The following is a 15,466-nucleotide window of genomic DNA, read 5'->3' on the forward strand; positions in this document are numbered from 1 at the left end:
TCTGGCAAGTAGCTTGCTCAGGATCTTCTTCATTCCCGTCCGCTTTGTGGTTAGCAATGTCTAATAATGAGAGTGTCAAAAGAGTGCTTCAAATGCTTTGTGAGTAGATTTAATGTTCACTTTAGTAAACCTTCAATTTAATTTTGGAAAACTGCAATATAATTGACATCTTAGGTAAATAACTTTGATTTCTCTGAACCACCACCATCCCTATGTTTCGTACATGTTACAGAATAAAAGACCCGGCATCTGGGAGCCTGCTTTAGCAGGGGGTTGGACTAGATGATCTCCAGAGCTCCCTTCCCACCTCTGCAGTTCTGTCATGCTGGATTGAAAGCTGAGAAAGTTCAGGTCCTACTGACAGGGTCTGAACCCCATGTGTTATATCCTTGAGGAAAAAAGTTTGCAACAACCATAAATTCTGTCCCTGCGTTAGCAGGTTTTGCGCACAGAATGGCTGTAAGGCATCTTGCAGAAGGACAGTTAGAGGCAATCAGCCTTCCTCTGTGCAGAAGATCATACTGTACTGAAGATGCTCAGCGCATGTTCTCTAGGAATTATTTCTTATTCCAGTGTGGGGATTTACACAAACCTGATTCACTTTTTCAATTTGGAATTAGTAGAAAAATCATTTGCATCCCTTAAAAAGAGGAGTCCAATATGTGTCCAGAGGAGCTGGAATAAGTGGCAACAAAGCTGACAATCTGATATGAATAGCTTCTGATTGAGCAGCTCACAGTATCTTCCAATAACTTTAGCATCTTTATTAAATTAATTATTCATATTTTCTCATTCCTATCTGAAGCCTAATGTGCATAGCTGTGGTATTATTTGAACACAGTGAGACAGCGTGGCACGACAGACAAACTAAGAATGACATTCCAGCAAAGGAAGGAGAGTTAACTACAGATGACACAGTGGGATTTTTAGATCGCCAAGCAGAGATCATTTCTGATTTAGTAGCAATTCTTTCAGACAAAGACAAGATAGTTAAACTCAATCATCTTACCACAGTTGTTTACTAAATTGAATTTCCTGCCTTGTTTGCTACTCATTGAGTCAGTGAATCTCAACAAGGAAGAGTTGCCAGAGGGTTTTAAAAAATCCATGATGGACCTTTGAGAAGTAAGTTTGCACGTGTGAAGTACATTACAAATAGCAATAACAAATAACAAATAACAATAGGAACAGTGGTACTTGATTATTCTGCGCACATGGAATTTGTTTTATTTCAGTATCTTGTAACCTCTGTGGCTTTGGCAGATTATGTGTTAGCTACTTATCATGATAGATTTAGGTACAAGTTGTTATGAAACCATCAGAAGGGGTATTGATACAGTGTTCACACGATGAATGCTCTTCACTATTTTGATGTTGTCTTATTTCCCGTCTGGATTTTGAATTCTTTTGCTTTCAGTTGCTCCATCTTATTATGCAGTTTTGGCAAGACTAAAGAGCCTTGTCTTTGAGGTTACTTTCCGATTTGCATTTATAAATCAGAGTCAGTTCTCCTCTTCAATAAATTAATTGAACTGATCACTTTCTTATCTCTATGTAATGGTTGCATGTGCATATATCAAATGATCTTGTTTACCTTCTCACTCAGAGTAGCATGAACAGAAACTCATACTATAATGCACTCTTGAAATGCATGCTAGAAACTGTCATACCAGGTAGTAATCGCCCATTTACAGAGATTTTTACTATCTGCTTCCCAGTCAGTTCTCAATTGGTTTGCTAAGCAATAAATAGATCTGTAGAATGCCAACGCGTAAGTACAAACATAAATCACCATTAACATATCCTGGCAAAACTAATGCTTAGCTGCCCTGGATTCATTTTACGCCAAACTATTCCTTAGCACTGGCTTTGTAGTCACTCTCTACCATCCTAAAATAACTTGTAAATAAACAAGGAAAATATTATGTGCCCTGCAGAGCTTGCTATTAAGTAATGATGAAGAACGTTGTTGTTGTTATTATGTGTAGCAATGTAACATTTTAGTGCTTAAAGCCTAACCCAAACAATGTGAAAACTCCATAGGATTTTTCAGAATCAATTTCACTCGTAAGTGTTGTTGGTTATTGAATGGACTTTATTGATGACCTGGATGAGGGGATTGAGTGCACCCTCAGCAAGTTTGCAGATGACACCAAGCTGGGAGGTGGTGTTGATCTGCCTGAGGGTAGGGAGGCCCTTCAGAGGGATTTAGACAGGCTGAACCGCTGGGCTGAGGTGAATGGGATGAGGTTCAACAAGGCCAAGTGCCGGGTCCTCCATTTTGGCCATAACAACCCCATGCAGCGTTACAGGCTTGGGGATGAGTGGCTGGATGAGTGTGAAGAAGAGAAGGACCTGGGGGTGTTGGTTGATGCTCGGCTGAACATGAGCCGACAGTGTGCTCAGGTGGCCAAGAGGGCCAATGGCATACTGGCCTGCATCAGAAATAGTGTGGCCAGCAGAAGCAGGGAGGTGATCATCCCCCTGTACTCAGCACTGGTGAGGCCGCATCTCGAGTATTGTGTTCAGTTTTGGGCCCCTCACTACAGGAAAGATGTTGAGATCCTGGAGCGTGTTCAGAGAAGGGCAACGAAACTGGTGAGGGGTCTGGAGCACAAACCTTATGAGGAGCGGCTGAGGGAGCTGGGATTGTTTAGTCTGGAGAAGAGGAGGCTCAGGGGAGACCTCATTGCACTCTACAACCTCCTGAAGGGAGGTTGTGGTGAAGAGGGATTTGGCCTCTTTTCCCAGGCAACGAGCAGGACATGGGGCAATGGCCGCAAGTTGTATCAGAGGAGGTTCAGGTTGGACATAAGGAAGAACTTCTTCTCTCAGAGAGTAGTCAGGCACTGGAATGGCTGCACAGGGAGGTGGTGGAGTCACCGTCCCTGGCAGTGTTCAAGACGCGTCTGGATGACGTGCTGCGTGATATGGTTTAGTGCCGGTGGTGGCAATGGTGATGAGGAGATGGTTGGACTGGATGATCTTATAGGTCGTTTCCAACCTAGTGATTCTTGTGATTCTTGTGATTCTTGTGACTTTCAGTTCAAATGAATCTTTTAGGATATTTCTGTGTCTTGTTTTCTCTGTAGTCCTGACATGTTGATGCTGATCTTCAGAGGGACTTCTGCAGTGTAGGACAGTCCAGAGATGAGTCCTAATGATTTCCACTTTGTCTTGAGCTGTAGACATTTGGACATTTGGGAATAATCAGCTTTTTTGAGTCTGCTTCAGAGATGGGTTTTTCACTCACTCAAGTTCGATAAATAAGTTTTGTTACATCAAAAGCAAAAGCTTTTTTGTTTCTTTGTTTGCTTGTTTGTTTGTTTGTTTGTTTTCCAAACGCATGATAGGAACAAGGTTATGAAAGACTGAAACTACAAAACTGCAGTTCTAGATCAGCTTTCATGCTTGATGCTAAAGCATTTATGGAACGATCCATAGCAAAACTGGCTTCCAGAATTTCTGCCTGAGGGAATGGGAGTGGACAGTGATGGAAGGCAGCAATGCCTTTGTCCACTGAAGCTCCCTATGACTGCATCATGCCAAGCCGTGTCAGGGCAGCCGCTTAAGGGAATAGGACCCTTTATTTTATAGTTTCGTAGGTGGAGTCTAGCTCTGAATTTGGAAATATGTGCATGAGCAAATTCACGCAACTAGGTTTTTGAAATGAATGCATCAGCAGTAAATGGGCTAATCCTTATACCAAAGTTATCTATTTGTGGTGTCATTTCTGGGACTTAGTGAGCATGTAAAATTAGGTTTTTTATTCATGATGTTAAATATAAAAAGTATTATATACTTCTGCCATCCATATTATCAAATGTGAGTTGCAAATAGAAGTTAGTAGAGAGCTCATATATACCGTTATTTTCTGCTTCTGCCAGACACCAGAAAGCTTTAAGGGTTGCTGTTCCTAAGCGTTGCTCACTCTAAAATCCATACCTTCTCCCCACCTTCTTAGCACGTTCCTCTACCAAAGTCCTTTTTGGAGTTCAGACTTCACAAGAATCCTTTCTTCTCTTTATAAGTAACGGTGGTGATGGTGTGAATTAATAACTTTGCTCCAAACTTGGTTCAGCAGTATGTGCATACTAGTTTTTATCAGGGTTTCAGGTATCAGGGTTATCAGGTGATGGTTTACGAATAGAAGAGAATGGGTAGTTATCTCCATGGATATTTCTCTCATTAAGATGTAATCCTCCAGCACAAGAAAATGTTTAAGCACTTGATAAAATCAAAGTTTTATTTATAGCGTTTGCATGGTTCAAAGCAAATATTTTAAAAGTACTTTGATTACAGTAACTGCAGCTTGATTATTTGAGGCTTTACATCTGTATTTGACTACTGTGTGATTTACCAAAATGTAAAATATTCACATTTCATTTGCACATCATTTCAAAGGAAGCATTAGAATTGAATCTCCTCTGGACTATTCAACTAAAGAAACACTTGGTCTTTCTAAAAACACCTATGGAATATGCACATGAGAGACAGTTGTAACCCAGGAGAATGGAAAGTCCTAAATTTGAGTCTGCTAGGCTTACATGTTGCAACTCATTCACTTACGAGCAGGATCCTCATGGAGTGATTTTCTTTCTCCAGGAATGCGGCAAGGTAATGACATTGGCACTCAGTATCGTTCAGCCATCTACACCTTTTCCCAAGAACAGATGGAAGCTGCCTTGAAATCTAAGGAAGAATATCAAAAGGTAATGTTGGGCAGAGTGTGGCAGTGCTTCCCATGTTGATCAGAGGTCAAGGAAATTTCTCACAGCACCCCATCGCTGCTCGTGCTGCATGCTTTCTCTGTGTTGATGTTGGAGGTTCTCTAATACTGAAGTTGAATCTTATTTGCTCTGAATTCCAGTTGTTACGAAGAAGCTTGTTTGTGTGCGTGACAACTTGATGCAAAAATAAAGTATTTAGTTACTTGTACAGAGACAATTTAATTTCTTTCAGAGACTTTTTTCATGTGGTCTCCTCAGAGCAAAGCTTGGTGTCCTCAAAGCTACTGAAGTGCATCTGGGCCCCATACTCTGATGGGTGAAGCCAGTGTCTCAGACCCAAAAGTTCTTGAACTCTGGGGAAAAGTCCTCCTCAGCATGTCAACTTGGGATCTTAGGATTTCCTACCTGCTGGTTCTGAGATGCTTTTATTCCCCACATTCCTTTGTTTGAATGTGGCATTCAGTGACTTCAGAAGGCCGTTTGTTTCGATGTGTGAGAGAAGGATGATTATTTGATTTACCTTTCCTGTACACAGTCTTGTTTTTCAGTGAAGATGAATTCTGTCTATCCCCTGCCATGCAAGCTATTATAGGCCTGGGTTTAACGAAAGACAGAGAGATTACTGTGTCCTTTAGTGTTGCTGCATTATAATTTCTGTCTGATCTGTCTAGTGGTCCTGCAAGGCAACATCCAGTGTCTGCTGCAAAAAAATATGACTTCATGTAACTTACAGGAAATAAATTATTCACCTAGGGCATATCTAGTGAATATCTAGTGTTAAAACAAAGAAATCTGTTCTGAAGAGTTATGCTGTATCAATCAGAGGCAGGCACCAAGGCATGGAAGGGGGTGCATTTATAAGCGTATACATGACGTTGGTTGATCATTGAGCTTGATCTGTGTTTGCAGGACTGTTGGCATTATTTTGTGTGCGAAGGGATGAACTACAGATAACTAACCTGCAATTTGTTCCTAGCAATGGGATAGCTCTGCATATAGATCAAATATTCAATGGCGTGTATGTTTTCTTGTGAGTAGGTGAATGCATGGGGACGATCAGTCTTTCAGGTGTATATCTATTAGCAGAGCAGTTTCTGAAGGCTTGGTATTCGTATTTATCATGCTGAACTTCTTTCTACTCACTGGTTACCTGAGATCCATCACTTTTCCAAATTGTTTTTTGTTCCCATTTATTAACATCTGCTGACCACTGTCTCACTCTAAATCTTCCAGCTTTCAGTTTGCTTTCCCAAATCTATTATTCTCTGCAGTTATTTGTCATTAAATTAATACCGACTTGAAAGCAAAATTACAATGCAGGAGATTGCAATATGATATTACAGAATTTTCCATCATCAAATAGATTTTCTTAATAGCACAATATAAAATTTACCTACTTTGAAGTCTCTCACCATTTCAAAAGTCTGTATAATTAGTGCATTTATGTAATTAGGCGCAACTCTGTAAGTGGTCACATGTAGAGCTCATTTTTGCACTAATGGAGGAGGAAGGAAGGGACTGTATTGCCAGCAAAGGAACCAGAGCAAATATGTACTGAAATTCCTAGAGGAAATACAGTTTCTACATAGTATTTTCTCGTGTTATCAACAACAATATCTACAGTGTTATCTACTGTGGGATTGCAGCAGCAGTAAAATGGTTGAATTGGAAACACACTGAGCAAGCAGTATGTTCAGGAGTCCCTTTTCATATTAAATGCCTTGCATTACATTATTTTAAGGAAATGCAGTTTCCTTATTATTGCACTAATTTAAAGCAAATGCCAAATTCTTCTGGCAGGCGTGCGTTTCTTTACACCCGATAATGGCAGATTAAAAAAAAGTGAGGATGGAATAAAACTTGATTTTTCCATGATGGTCAGCATTGAATGTTCCAAACAGGGAAAGAACTAGAATCTGAGAATCATAGAACCATTAAGGTTGGAAAAAGACCTCTAAGATCATGGAATCTAATCCTGACCCATCCCCATCATACCCACTAGCCATGTCCCTCGTAAATATTAGAGCTATGGTAACCTCAATAAGTGAATTTAGTCAGTATGAATGACCGTTTGGTTTTCTGGCCCTGCAAACAAACAAAAACTGGGGTAGTTTATTTATTTGTCAATGTATAATTGTGTAAGTATGTGGTCTTGAATGCCTTTTTTCAGCTGATGACCCAGAAGGGAATGGAGAATGGCCTTCCAAATAGAATACTACGCGTTTGCTTGAGGTGTTTTGTTTGTTTGTTTTGAAGCGAGGAATGATAGTTATTGCAAAGGAGTTGGTTTTGTTCACTGAGGATAGAAACTCCCCAACTTCAAGATTTATGTCATGAATTTGTGCCTGATTTGCAGGCTAGCCCAAAGCCAGATAGGTGCATTCAGCTCTTTGTACTTTTAGAGTGCAGTTTGGGCTGGGAAGAGCAGATGAGCCGAACAAAATTCTCAGTGCTGAAGACCTAAAATGCACAATGTGCATTTCAGGGTTTGTTTTTCATTACCTATTGCTTGGTCCCATGTACCATTAGCTGGACTAGTGGTGCATTTCTGGTCTCTCTCCATCCAAAGGAATTAGGTTCATCCATCTCAAGACCATTCTGTGATTGAACCTATATGTGGTAAGTGGCAATGATCAGAAGACGTTAGAAAAGCACACTTGTGCTGCAGACTGAATGCTAATGTAGCTTACACACTTATGGTAGTGCCGTGCTCGAGTGCAAAAATACCACAATAGGTGCACCATGTCCCCAGCTTCTACCAGCCTGCTGATGTGATCTGTGATCATCCCTGAGCCCAAGTATCCTGTAAGGGCTACATCTGTTTTAAGTTGTGAAGCTTGTTGCTGTTCATGCAGCTGTTTTAACAGCTGAGAAATGGCAATCCAGCAATGAATATGCATTGAGCCAGGCGTCCTAAGCTGTCAATGAAGCTGAATGCATGTGGGCAGAGTCAGCTAGTGGCAATTCAGTTCTGCTGCTGGTAAATTGTAACACTGCGTATGCGTAATAAGAAAAACATAAAATGAGGGCCAGGGCTTGGTGAAAATGCTGTGAATGAGCTGTTCCATCAGTTTTGCCTGAAGCTGAAGTTTTTTAATACAGTTGAACCTGAGGTTACTCAATTTTCAAGACAGTTGCTAGGTTGGATTTGGTTTTCAAATGATTTATCTGGGCAGTAATCCAAATAGCAAAATTACTAGTGGGATGAAACTTTGTATTTACTTTTTTTTTCTGAATCACGGGACTACATTAGTTTTGTCAAGCTGCTAATGCAGGGATTTCAGGCCCCAAGAATATATCGAGCCCCATCACCGCAGTTGACTTATATTAAGGTAGCACCCCCCAAAAATGAACAACTCTGCATCCTCACATAGGAGAGCACAGGGAATAAACAACATGCTCAGAGAACAAAATGCAAGTCTATTACTTTGCTGCAAAAGCAGATGTTTGGTAGGAGAAGAGCTGCCCACACAGCAATAAAGGGCCTCTCCGTGAATGATTATGAACTGAATTCTGAGCTCTTGGCAGAGGTGTTATGTGATGTGAGCAGTGATAAGGTCCTGATGTTATGTGCTCTTATAGTGGTAACCTTGTGAAACTAACATGGGCTCGAACAGGCAGAAGAATAGGAATGTTGAGGTTTCATGAAAATGCTAAAAATGTGGCCTTTACAGAAGCCCCATAGAACTGTTTTCATTTTTTATGGAACATACAGGAGTTACAGATGAGTAAAGAGGTAACTGTTTAGTTTTGTTTGATGGAACTCTGCTAGAAGTAATGCAATGCATTCTTTTCAGGATTTGAGCTGTAAGGCTATAATTTTGGAAAGTTTCTCTGCTGGAAAAGATTGTGACACTAATAGGAATCCTCTCTGCAATCTAAATCAGCTAGTCAAAAGATTGAGAAAGCAAAATAAAGCAATAACTGTACCAAAGCTGGAGTTAAACAGAAAAAAAAATAAAAAGAAACAATGCTAATGGTTTGCTTTGGGACCTGCAGGTATCTTTAAGGAATTCAAAAAGCATTGTACCTAGACATGAAGAGATTGAATTTTAAAAAAATATAATTTAGTGTAAATAGATAAGATCCAGGCAAGTGGAATTAACTAATTGCCCAGTCTGTCAGTCTGGAGAACATCCTCTGTGTGGAAATGTTGGGACTGAAAGCTGCAGACAGGAGGGAATGAGGTCTGATGTGGAGAGGAGAGGCTGAGCCGTACTGCAGCTTTTTCTTCACCTTAGCAGCTATGTTTTGATGAAGAACTGAAGAAGATGCTTAATTAAATAAATGAAACTCTGTGAGAGTCATTTTTCTTGGCTTTTCATCAAAGTGTTATTTTCAGTTAATCTAGCAAATGAGTTGGCGTGACAAGCATGAATTTGACCAAACACCTACAATTTATTTTTGAATCAAGCAATGAAAGAATTAATACGTGGTACAAAATTCCCTCTTGGCATCACTCTACAAGACCTAATACAGTTGTGCCATGGATCTGATCATTTATGAATATCTACAGGGAGGTGGGAGGCAAATGGATGAGGCCAGACTCTTCTTGGTGGTGTGTAGCAACAGAACAAGGAGCAATGGCCTGAGACTTGTACATAGGAAGTTCTGTACAAACATGTGGAAGAACTTCTTTACAGTAAGGGTAATGCAGCACTGGCACAGGCTGCCCAGAGAGGTGGTGGAGTCTCCTTCTGTGGAGTCATTCAAGACCTGTCTGGATGCCAACCTGGTGACCTATTGTAGGGAACTGTGTTAGCAAGGGGGCTGGACTCCGTGATCTCTTGTGGCCCCTTCCAACTCCTGCAGTGTTGGGATTTTGTGATTTACTCACGTGCAGCTGAGAAAGGAATTCCTCAACCAATAACTTCAGATCCTATTGGTTTCACAAGTGTACACATTGGAGCATCTGAACTTGAAACATCTTTCTTTATATAAATATTTGTGCTTCTGTGTTTTTTCATTCTTTTTGTTGTTGTTTTGGCCAACCTCCAGCTGCCAGCCCATGATGCACATGTACTCCTTAGGGTACTGTATCTGTCCTGTGTAGGTTTCTGAAGTACTTTGGGGGCAACTCAAATAGTGCTGAACGCTAATGGAATGGAGTGAAATAGAATAAAATTATTAAGATTGGAAAAGAAAACATCTAAGGTCTCCAAGTCCAACCCCAGCCCAACCCCACCATGCCCGCTGACCATCTACATCTCCACAGACATCACCATGGTTCTTGAACACCTCCACGGATGGTGACCCCACCACCTCCCTGGGCAGCCTGTTCCAATGCCTGACCACACTTTCTGAGAAGAAATTTTTCCTAATATCTGATCTGATTACATTTAGCTAGCTGATTTTAGGCACACTCTGGTCTCTCATGGCTGTAATGGAAAGTGATATACCAAGGCTACAATAGAAGCTGATATATTATGACTGTAATGGAAGCTGTTATACCATGACTGCAATGGCAGCTCTCAGAGCTCTCTCAGATGTGGACTCTGCTAGGTGTAAAACAGGTTGTGAGGGATGGATGCATTCTTCAGAGTAAGAGAAGCACTGGATGAGCACTGCCCAACAAAAGAGGCAGAAACCTCTGCAGCTCAGCAGTCTGCCGATATTGTGAAGCTTTCATAAACACTCTCTGGAATGATGTGGCAAACCACTCAAGTCTTCGACTGCAAAACCAAGTGGCGTATATTTGACATGCTAGAAAGGAACAGAGATTTAGAAGCTGGAGTTCTCTGGCCAGCATAGTGAGCAAGCAAACACCTTGCAACACCAAGCAGACCCCTTGGTCGGGGTTGTATCTATTGAAGCAAGGAAATGCTATTTACAGATCTGCAGGATCCAGCCGTTCTGAGCTAAATTTTGATTGAAGGAAGGAATGCTTTGTGGAGTGAATGTGCAACATTCAGCCAGAGCTTTCTGTAGCATTCTGTGTGAATATTGAGCACACTTTCACTTCTATTTTTTTGGCAGAGAGGAGTTAAATAGGTCTTTAAAAAAAGTAGGTTGTTGTTAATAAAACAGCCTAATAGAGTCAATAAAAAAAATAACACCTGCTTACTCCTCTTCAAATTATGTCTATTTCAGAGCTTTACGTATCGAATTATCTTTGCTTCACTCTGAAGTGAATAGTAGCTACTTGATTCCTGATTGATGCTGGTAGTTCTTATGAAAATAAGCAAGCCTGATCTGATAAGCTAAGCCATTATTTATTTTGTAATCACTCATCTGTGCTACAGAGATACCCTTTTTATGTTCATCCCTCTCTGAGAAAGCTGCATTCAGCTGCAGTTGAGGAGGTTTTGTGTGAACAGTTGCAAACTCCTTTCATGTTTACCTAAAACTGCAGAAAATGTGCCTTCCTTGTCACACCCAGAAAATTCGGTCACTGTGCAGCAGGAAGATCATTCAGGACTAATACATGCTTTTGACTGCATTTCTTCATCACCATTGAGATGACTTTATTTTGAAAGACTGAAACACATAGAACATGGTGGTGGAGTGCTGGCAATAGGTTGCCCAGAGAGGTGGTGGTGCCCCATCCTTGCAGACAGCCAAGGTCAGGCTGGATGGTCTCTGAGCACTGATGGAGATGTGAGTGTCCCTGCTCAGTGCAGGGGAGTTGGACCAGATGGCCTTTAAAGGTCCCTTCCAACTCCATTTGATGATTCTTTGATATGAAAACACCAGTGAGCATCCCTGAAAGCACAGGACTAAAGACAGCTCCCAAAACCCACTTAGGCAAAGTGCCTCCAAGCTATGCTGAATGCAGCATGTTATCCATTGAACATTGTTTCTGTTCCCCTGGATGCAGCTACAGCCCAAACTCCTTGCTTTTATTGATGCTGCACAAGTCAAGATTGTTTTAGCTTTCTCTTCTGCATATATGCTGTTCATTTGATGAAAGGCTGGGCTTTTCACTTAGCCCTTTGACTGCTGTGAATACACTTAATCATGGATTTGAAGTTAGACCTATGAGCAGCATTATGAAACCATACTTTCTATTTTATAATGACTTTTTTTTTCAGCTTGGAGGTCATGGGGTTCAGCAAAGAACCCATTTTCTTTATTGTACTGTGAGCATGAACCTGGGGCTTCAAGCTAACACTTATATTGGACACTGAAACTAATATTTGAAATTGCCTTACTGTAAACCAATGTAAATATCAAATAGATTTGAATCTAAGAGTGCTCTGTAAATGAAACATTTCCTGCTTTGTGCTGCCTGCTCTGTTCAACATGGTGTTCCATCCCTGGAGGCACTCAAGGCCAGGATGGATAGGGAAGCCTGAGCTGGTGGGGAGCCGCCAGCCCACAGCGGGGTTTGGAGCCCCATGATCATTAAGGTCCCTTCCCCACAAGCCATGCTATGATTCTGTGACATCCTAAATTTGTCAAGTCATCTGGTTTTCATATATTTATGTAGATGAATTGTCAATCCACGGGGCAGGTCTGCGTGCTATTGCAAAAGATGAAGATTCAAAGGGTTCAGCTGACTTGTCCACAGGAGCTTAGTGCCTGCTGAGATGTCCTAGCCCATCTGACAAGGTCTCCAGCTGCCATCCCATATGGGCATAGGTCTCTCTTAGGTCTTGAGTCACAACAGTGGAGCAACACAATGGAGCCTACAGTGATATCAGCACACTCAAGCTCAATACCTTTACATCAGCCTGCAAATATATTCCTACGCAGTTCGGTGGCATCAAGAGTCGTTCTGAAGGGCTTCTGGTTCAGCCTTTTGAATTCCTTGATCTTGATTATTCATCTGTTATAGCACTCTAAAAGTTTCACAAGCATATCAAATGTCAGGAGCATAATTTTAATAATGGTATTAATAACGATGGGTTAAGTGTACACAGTGCTTTACAGGGAAGAAGATAGGGTTCATTCTCTTAAGGAAGCTCTTAAGGATCTTAATTTCACTTAGAGCTTAGTTATGAGGAGGAAATGATAAAACAGTATAGGAGAAGGTAGAGGCAAAGGAAAGAAAGGATTAAAAACCATTTTTAGGATTAGCTATTGCTGTTCTGTGTTGTAACTTTTTGTCTTGGAGTTTAATGTAGCCCTTAAAGATGACTTGAGCGACAGTTCCAGGAAACAAAACCTGAGAAATAGTCTTGAGAAGCGTTGAGAATGTTGTGTTGTATGTCTGCTCTGACTTGTGAATCCTTCTTTGTCCAGGTGAAAGATGTGGCTTATGTTGGGACTCCTTGCACTGACCTGGAGAGGGGGAAGGGACTTGGCCTGGTTTGCAGTTTCTGAACAAGTTTCCAAAATGAAACAAAAAGCTCTCTCTTTTTTTTTATAATGGCATTTTTAATGAATACAGTGAGACTGAGAGCACTACTTTTGCTGTCCAAACAGCTTGCTTGTCCTTACTGCGAGGCTGTGTGATTTGAGGAGTACTTTGGCTATTCAACCCTCTGATTTTCACAGTGACAATAATGTGCCCAAGCCACGATTAATTCAGTTAAGAATTCAAGTAGGTACTCATGGAAGATTCTTTCATTCTTTATCCAACTCTAAAATAAAAAGCCAAAAATTTGTCTGAAAGAGGTTTTCTCAAATCAAAAGAAAGAACATAATGGCACTTTGGAATGGTCTCAGCTTTACAAGTCACATATGGAAATCACAGATACTCTCTATTTGTAAAATACACTTCTGTGTATCTGAGTATGAACACATACTCAGGTTCAGTCTGATAGCTGGGTGAGCTACAGCATGTATCAACAGTTGTCACCTGATGTGATTGCTTTCTATCTGATGTTAACCTTTTCTTTAGTATCTCTCAAGATTTTCTTGCTGAACCAAATGCAAATCAACTGCACAGTTGCAAATCCACAGCAACACCGTTAGAATCAACGGAATTATTTTGGATTTCCAGTAATGCAGTCGAGATAAAAATCTGGCCCAAGACTTTCTTTCATTTCAGCAATTTCCCCAATGAGTTGTTGGAGGATTCTGTGTATTATTTGCTGTTTGAAGTATGCCGCTCAGTCAAATACAGCTCTCAGCTTTGGGGAAAACAAGTCAATACTTCCTGGAAAGAAAAATCAGAGCACGCTTTAACCAACAACATTGTCATGTCAGTTTTGATCTTATGATCTTCTTGCATCAAGATCTTTTTCTTCTTTAATAACTTGCACGTACTGCTTGTAGACTAATCTCTTATTCTCTTAGATCCCACATATCTACCAGTTGCAGTAAAAGGTGCAGAAAAGGGACAGGTTGTCCGTCTGCTACCGTGTTCATCTTTTGCTGGAGCTGTATGGGATTGTAGGCACTCAAAGCAACCTGGCTAGGAAAAACCAGGAGATCTCTTTTTATGTTCATGCATGGCTGTCATTCCCAAGGAGGAATGGGGTCAGGACAGGTCACACCTCAACTGTTTTCTCAGTGCAGCACTTCTGTCATCGCAGCAAGACCAATGGGTGAGGAACCGGCCCGATGGATGTCTACATTCATGTCACAACATCAAGCGAAGCCCACGTTACAGGGGCTCTTTATTTTTATGTGTGATTTGTTTCCTCCCTACACTGTTTACTCACCCTTTTTCTTTCCTGGATCTTCTTGCTCCATATCCCACCCTTCCTACTTCCACATTTTACCCAATCTTCAGATTTTCCCCTTTCTTCCTCAGGTTTATGTGGTTGAAAAATTGTCCCTTGTCTCCATTCTTGAATACAAAGACTCATGCATATTTTCTAGCAGTTGGCCACAGGGTCTAAAAGTGAATCTTACCACCCTGCATAACCAGGTGGACAAAATGTGTTCCTTCTTTGTGCTGCATAAAGCATCCCAAGATACCTCCTGCTGCCTGACCATGCTGCTGAGTGCTCTGCAGAAAGTGACTTCAAGGACTGACAAAGCATTTGGTCGTTGCTTTGTTCCTGACCCTTCCCCAAGCAACCAGCTTCCTATGGCTCATTGAAGTTAAGGTATTTCCATTCTGGCTGCACCTTTTCGGTGAATCAGTTAAAGCATGTCTTTTTTGGAATTTTAAAGGAACTCTATTTTAGGTGTTCATGAAAGCAAACTTCCATTTTAGAGAAGTGCTATGTATGCACATTGAAGGCCTACAGCCAGAAACCTGAACTAGGTGAGAATATATATTTGTAATAACAGATGACTGAGAGTGAAACCCATGGATCCACTTTGTCTTCATGAGAATTGTCAGGATTCTTCTATTATTTTGTATCGTGAGACGTGAGTAGTCAGAATTGTAGCTTTACATGTGGGTGTGCTTTACGGTGACATTCACCAAAAAGTGGGTTTTTTCGTCTCATTTAGTTTTAAACTTTCTTGAACTTCTTTGAAGTTGGCGTTCTTAAAAAAAAAATAATAACAATAATTAAAAATAGATACCAGAACTAGAAACAATACCCCAGAATTAACGTAATCAATGATGTAAATGTCACCATTATGTCCCTGAGCACGCTGTTGTTAATAAATGGGTGTAGATGTGGGCTTCATTCTTTGTTCCTAGACATAAAATTCTGGTGTAGATTTTCTTAGCTGTAGAATTTGGGATTTAATTGCATTAAAATGATCTCAACCGCTCTATTTGAGTACCCCAGGACTGTCAGCATTTGCTGTAATCGACTTCCATTTTGCCACCACTAATTTTGTGGTTGTTTCTAAGACACAGGTAAATGTCAATCATGCTGTACTTCATAACAATTTCTGTTGAAGTCCATCTTAGTCCATTTATTGTTTCCTGCACTGATATGATA

The 15,466-nt window shown here is 40.8% G+C and overlaps 1 protein-coding gene across 1 annotated transcript in view; it reads left to right on the top strand.

Annotated features, from left to right (window-relative positions):
- The window catches only part of MSRA (methionine sulfoxide reductase A), a gene marked incomplete at both ends in the record, with an annotated part of 265,675 nt that overhangs the window by 171,882 nt on the left and 78,327 nt on the right, over positions 1-15,466 (top strand). Inside the window, one exon of the mRNA XM_079550033.1 lies at positions 4,606-4,712. Coding sequence (XP_079406159.1) covers positions 4,606-4,712 — 107 coding nt within the window. The remainder of the gene's footprint in view (positions 1-4,605; positions 4,713-15,466) is intronic.

The sequence above is a fragment of the Tetrao urogallus genome (assembly GCF_951394365.1).
Source record: "Tetrao urogallus genome assembly, chromosome: 2".
Taxonomy (NCBI): Eukaryota; Metazoa; Chordata; class Aves; order Galliformes; family Phasianidae; genus Tetrao; species Tetrao urogallus.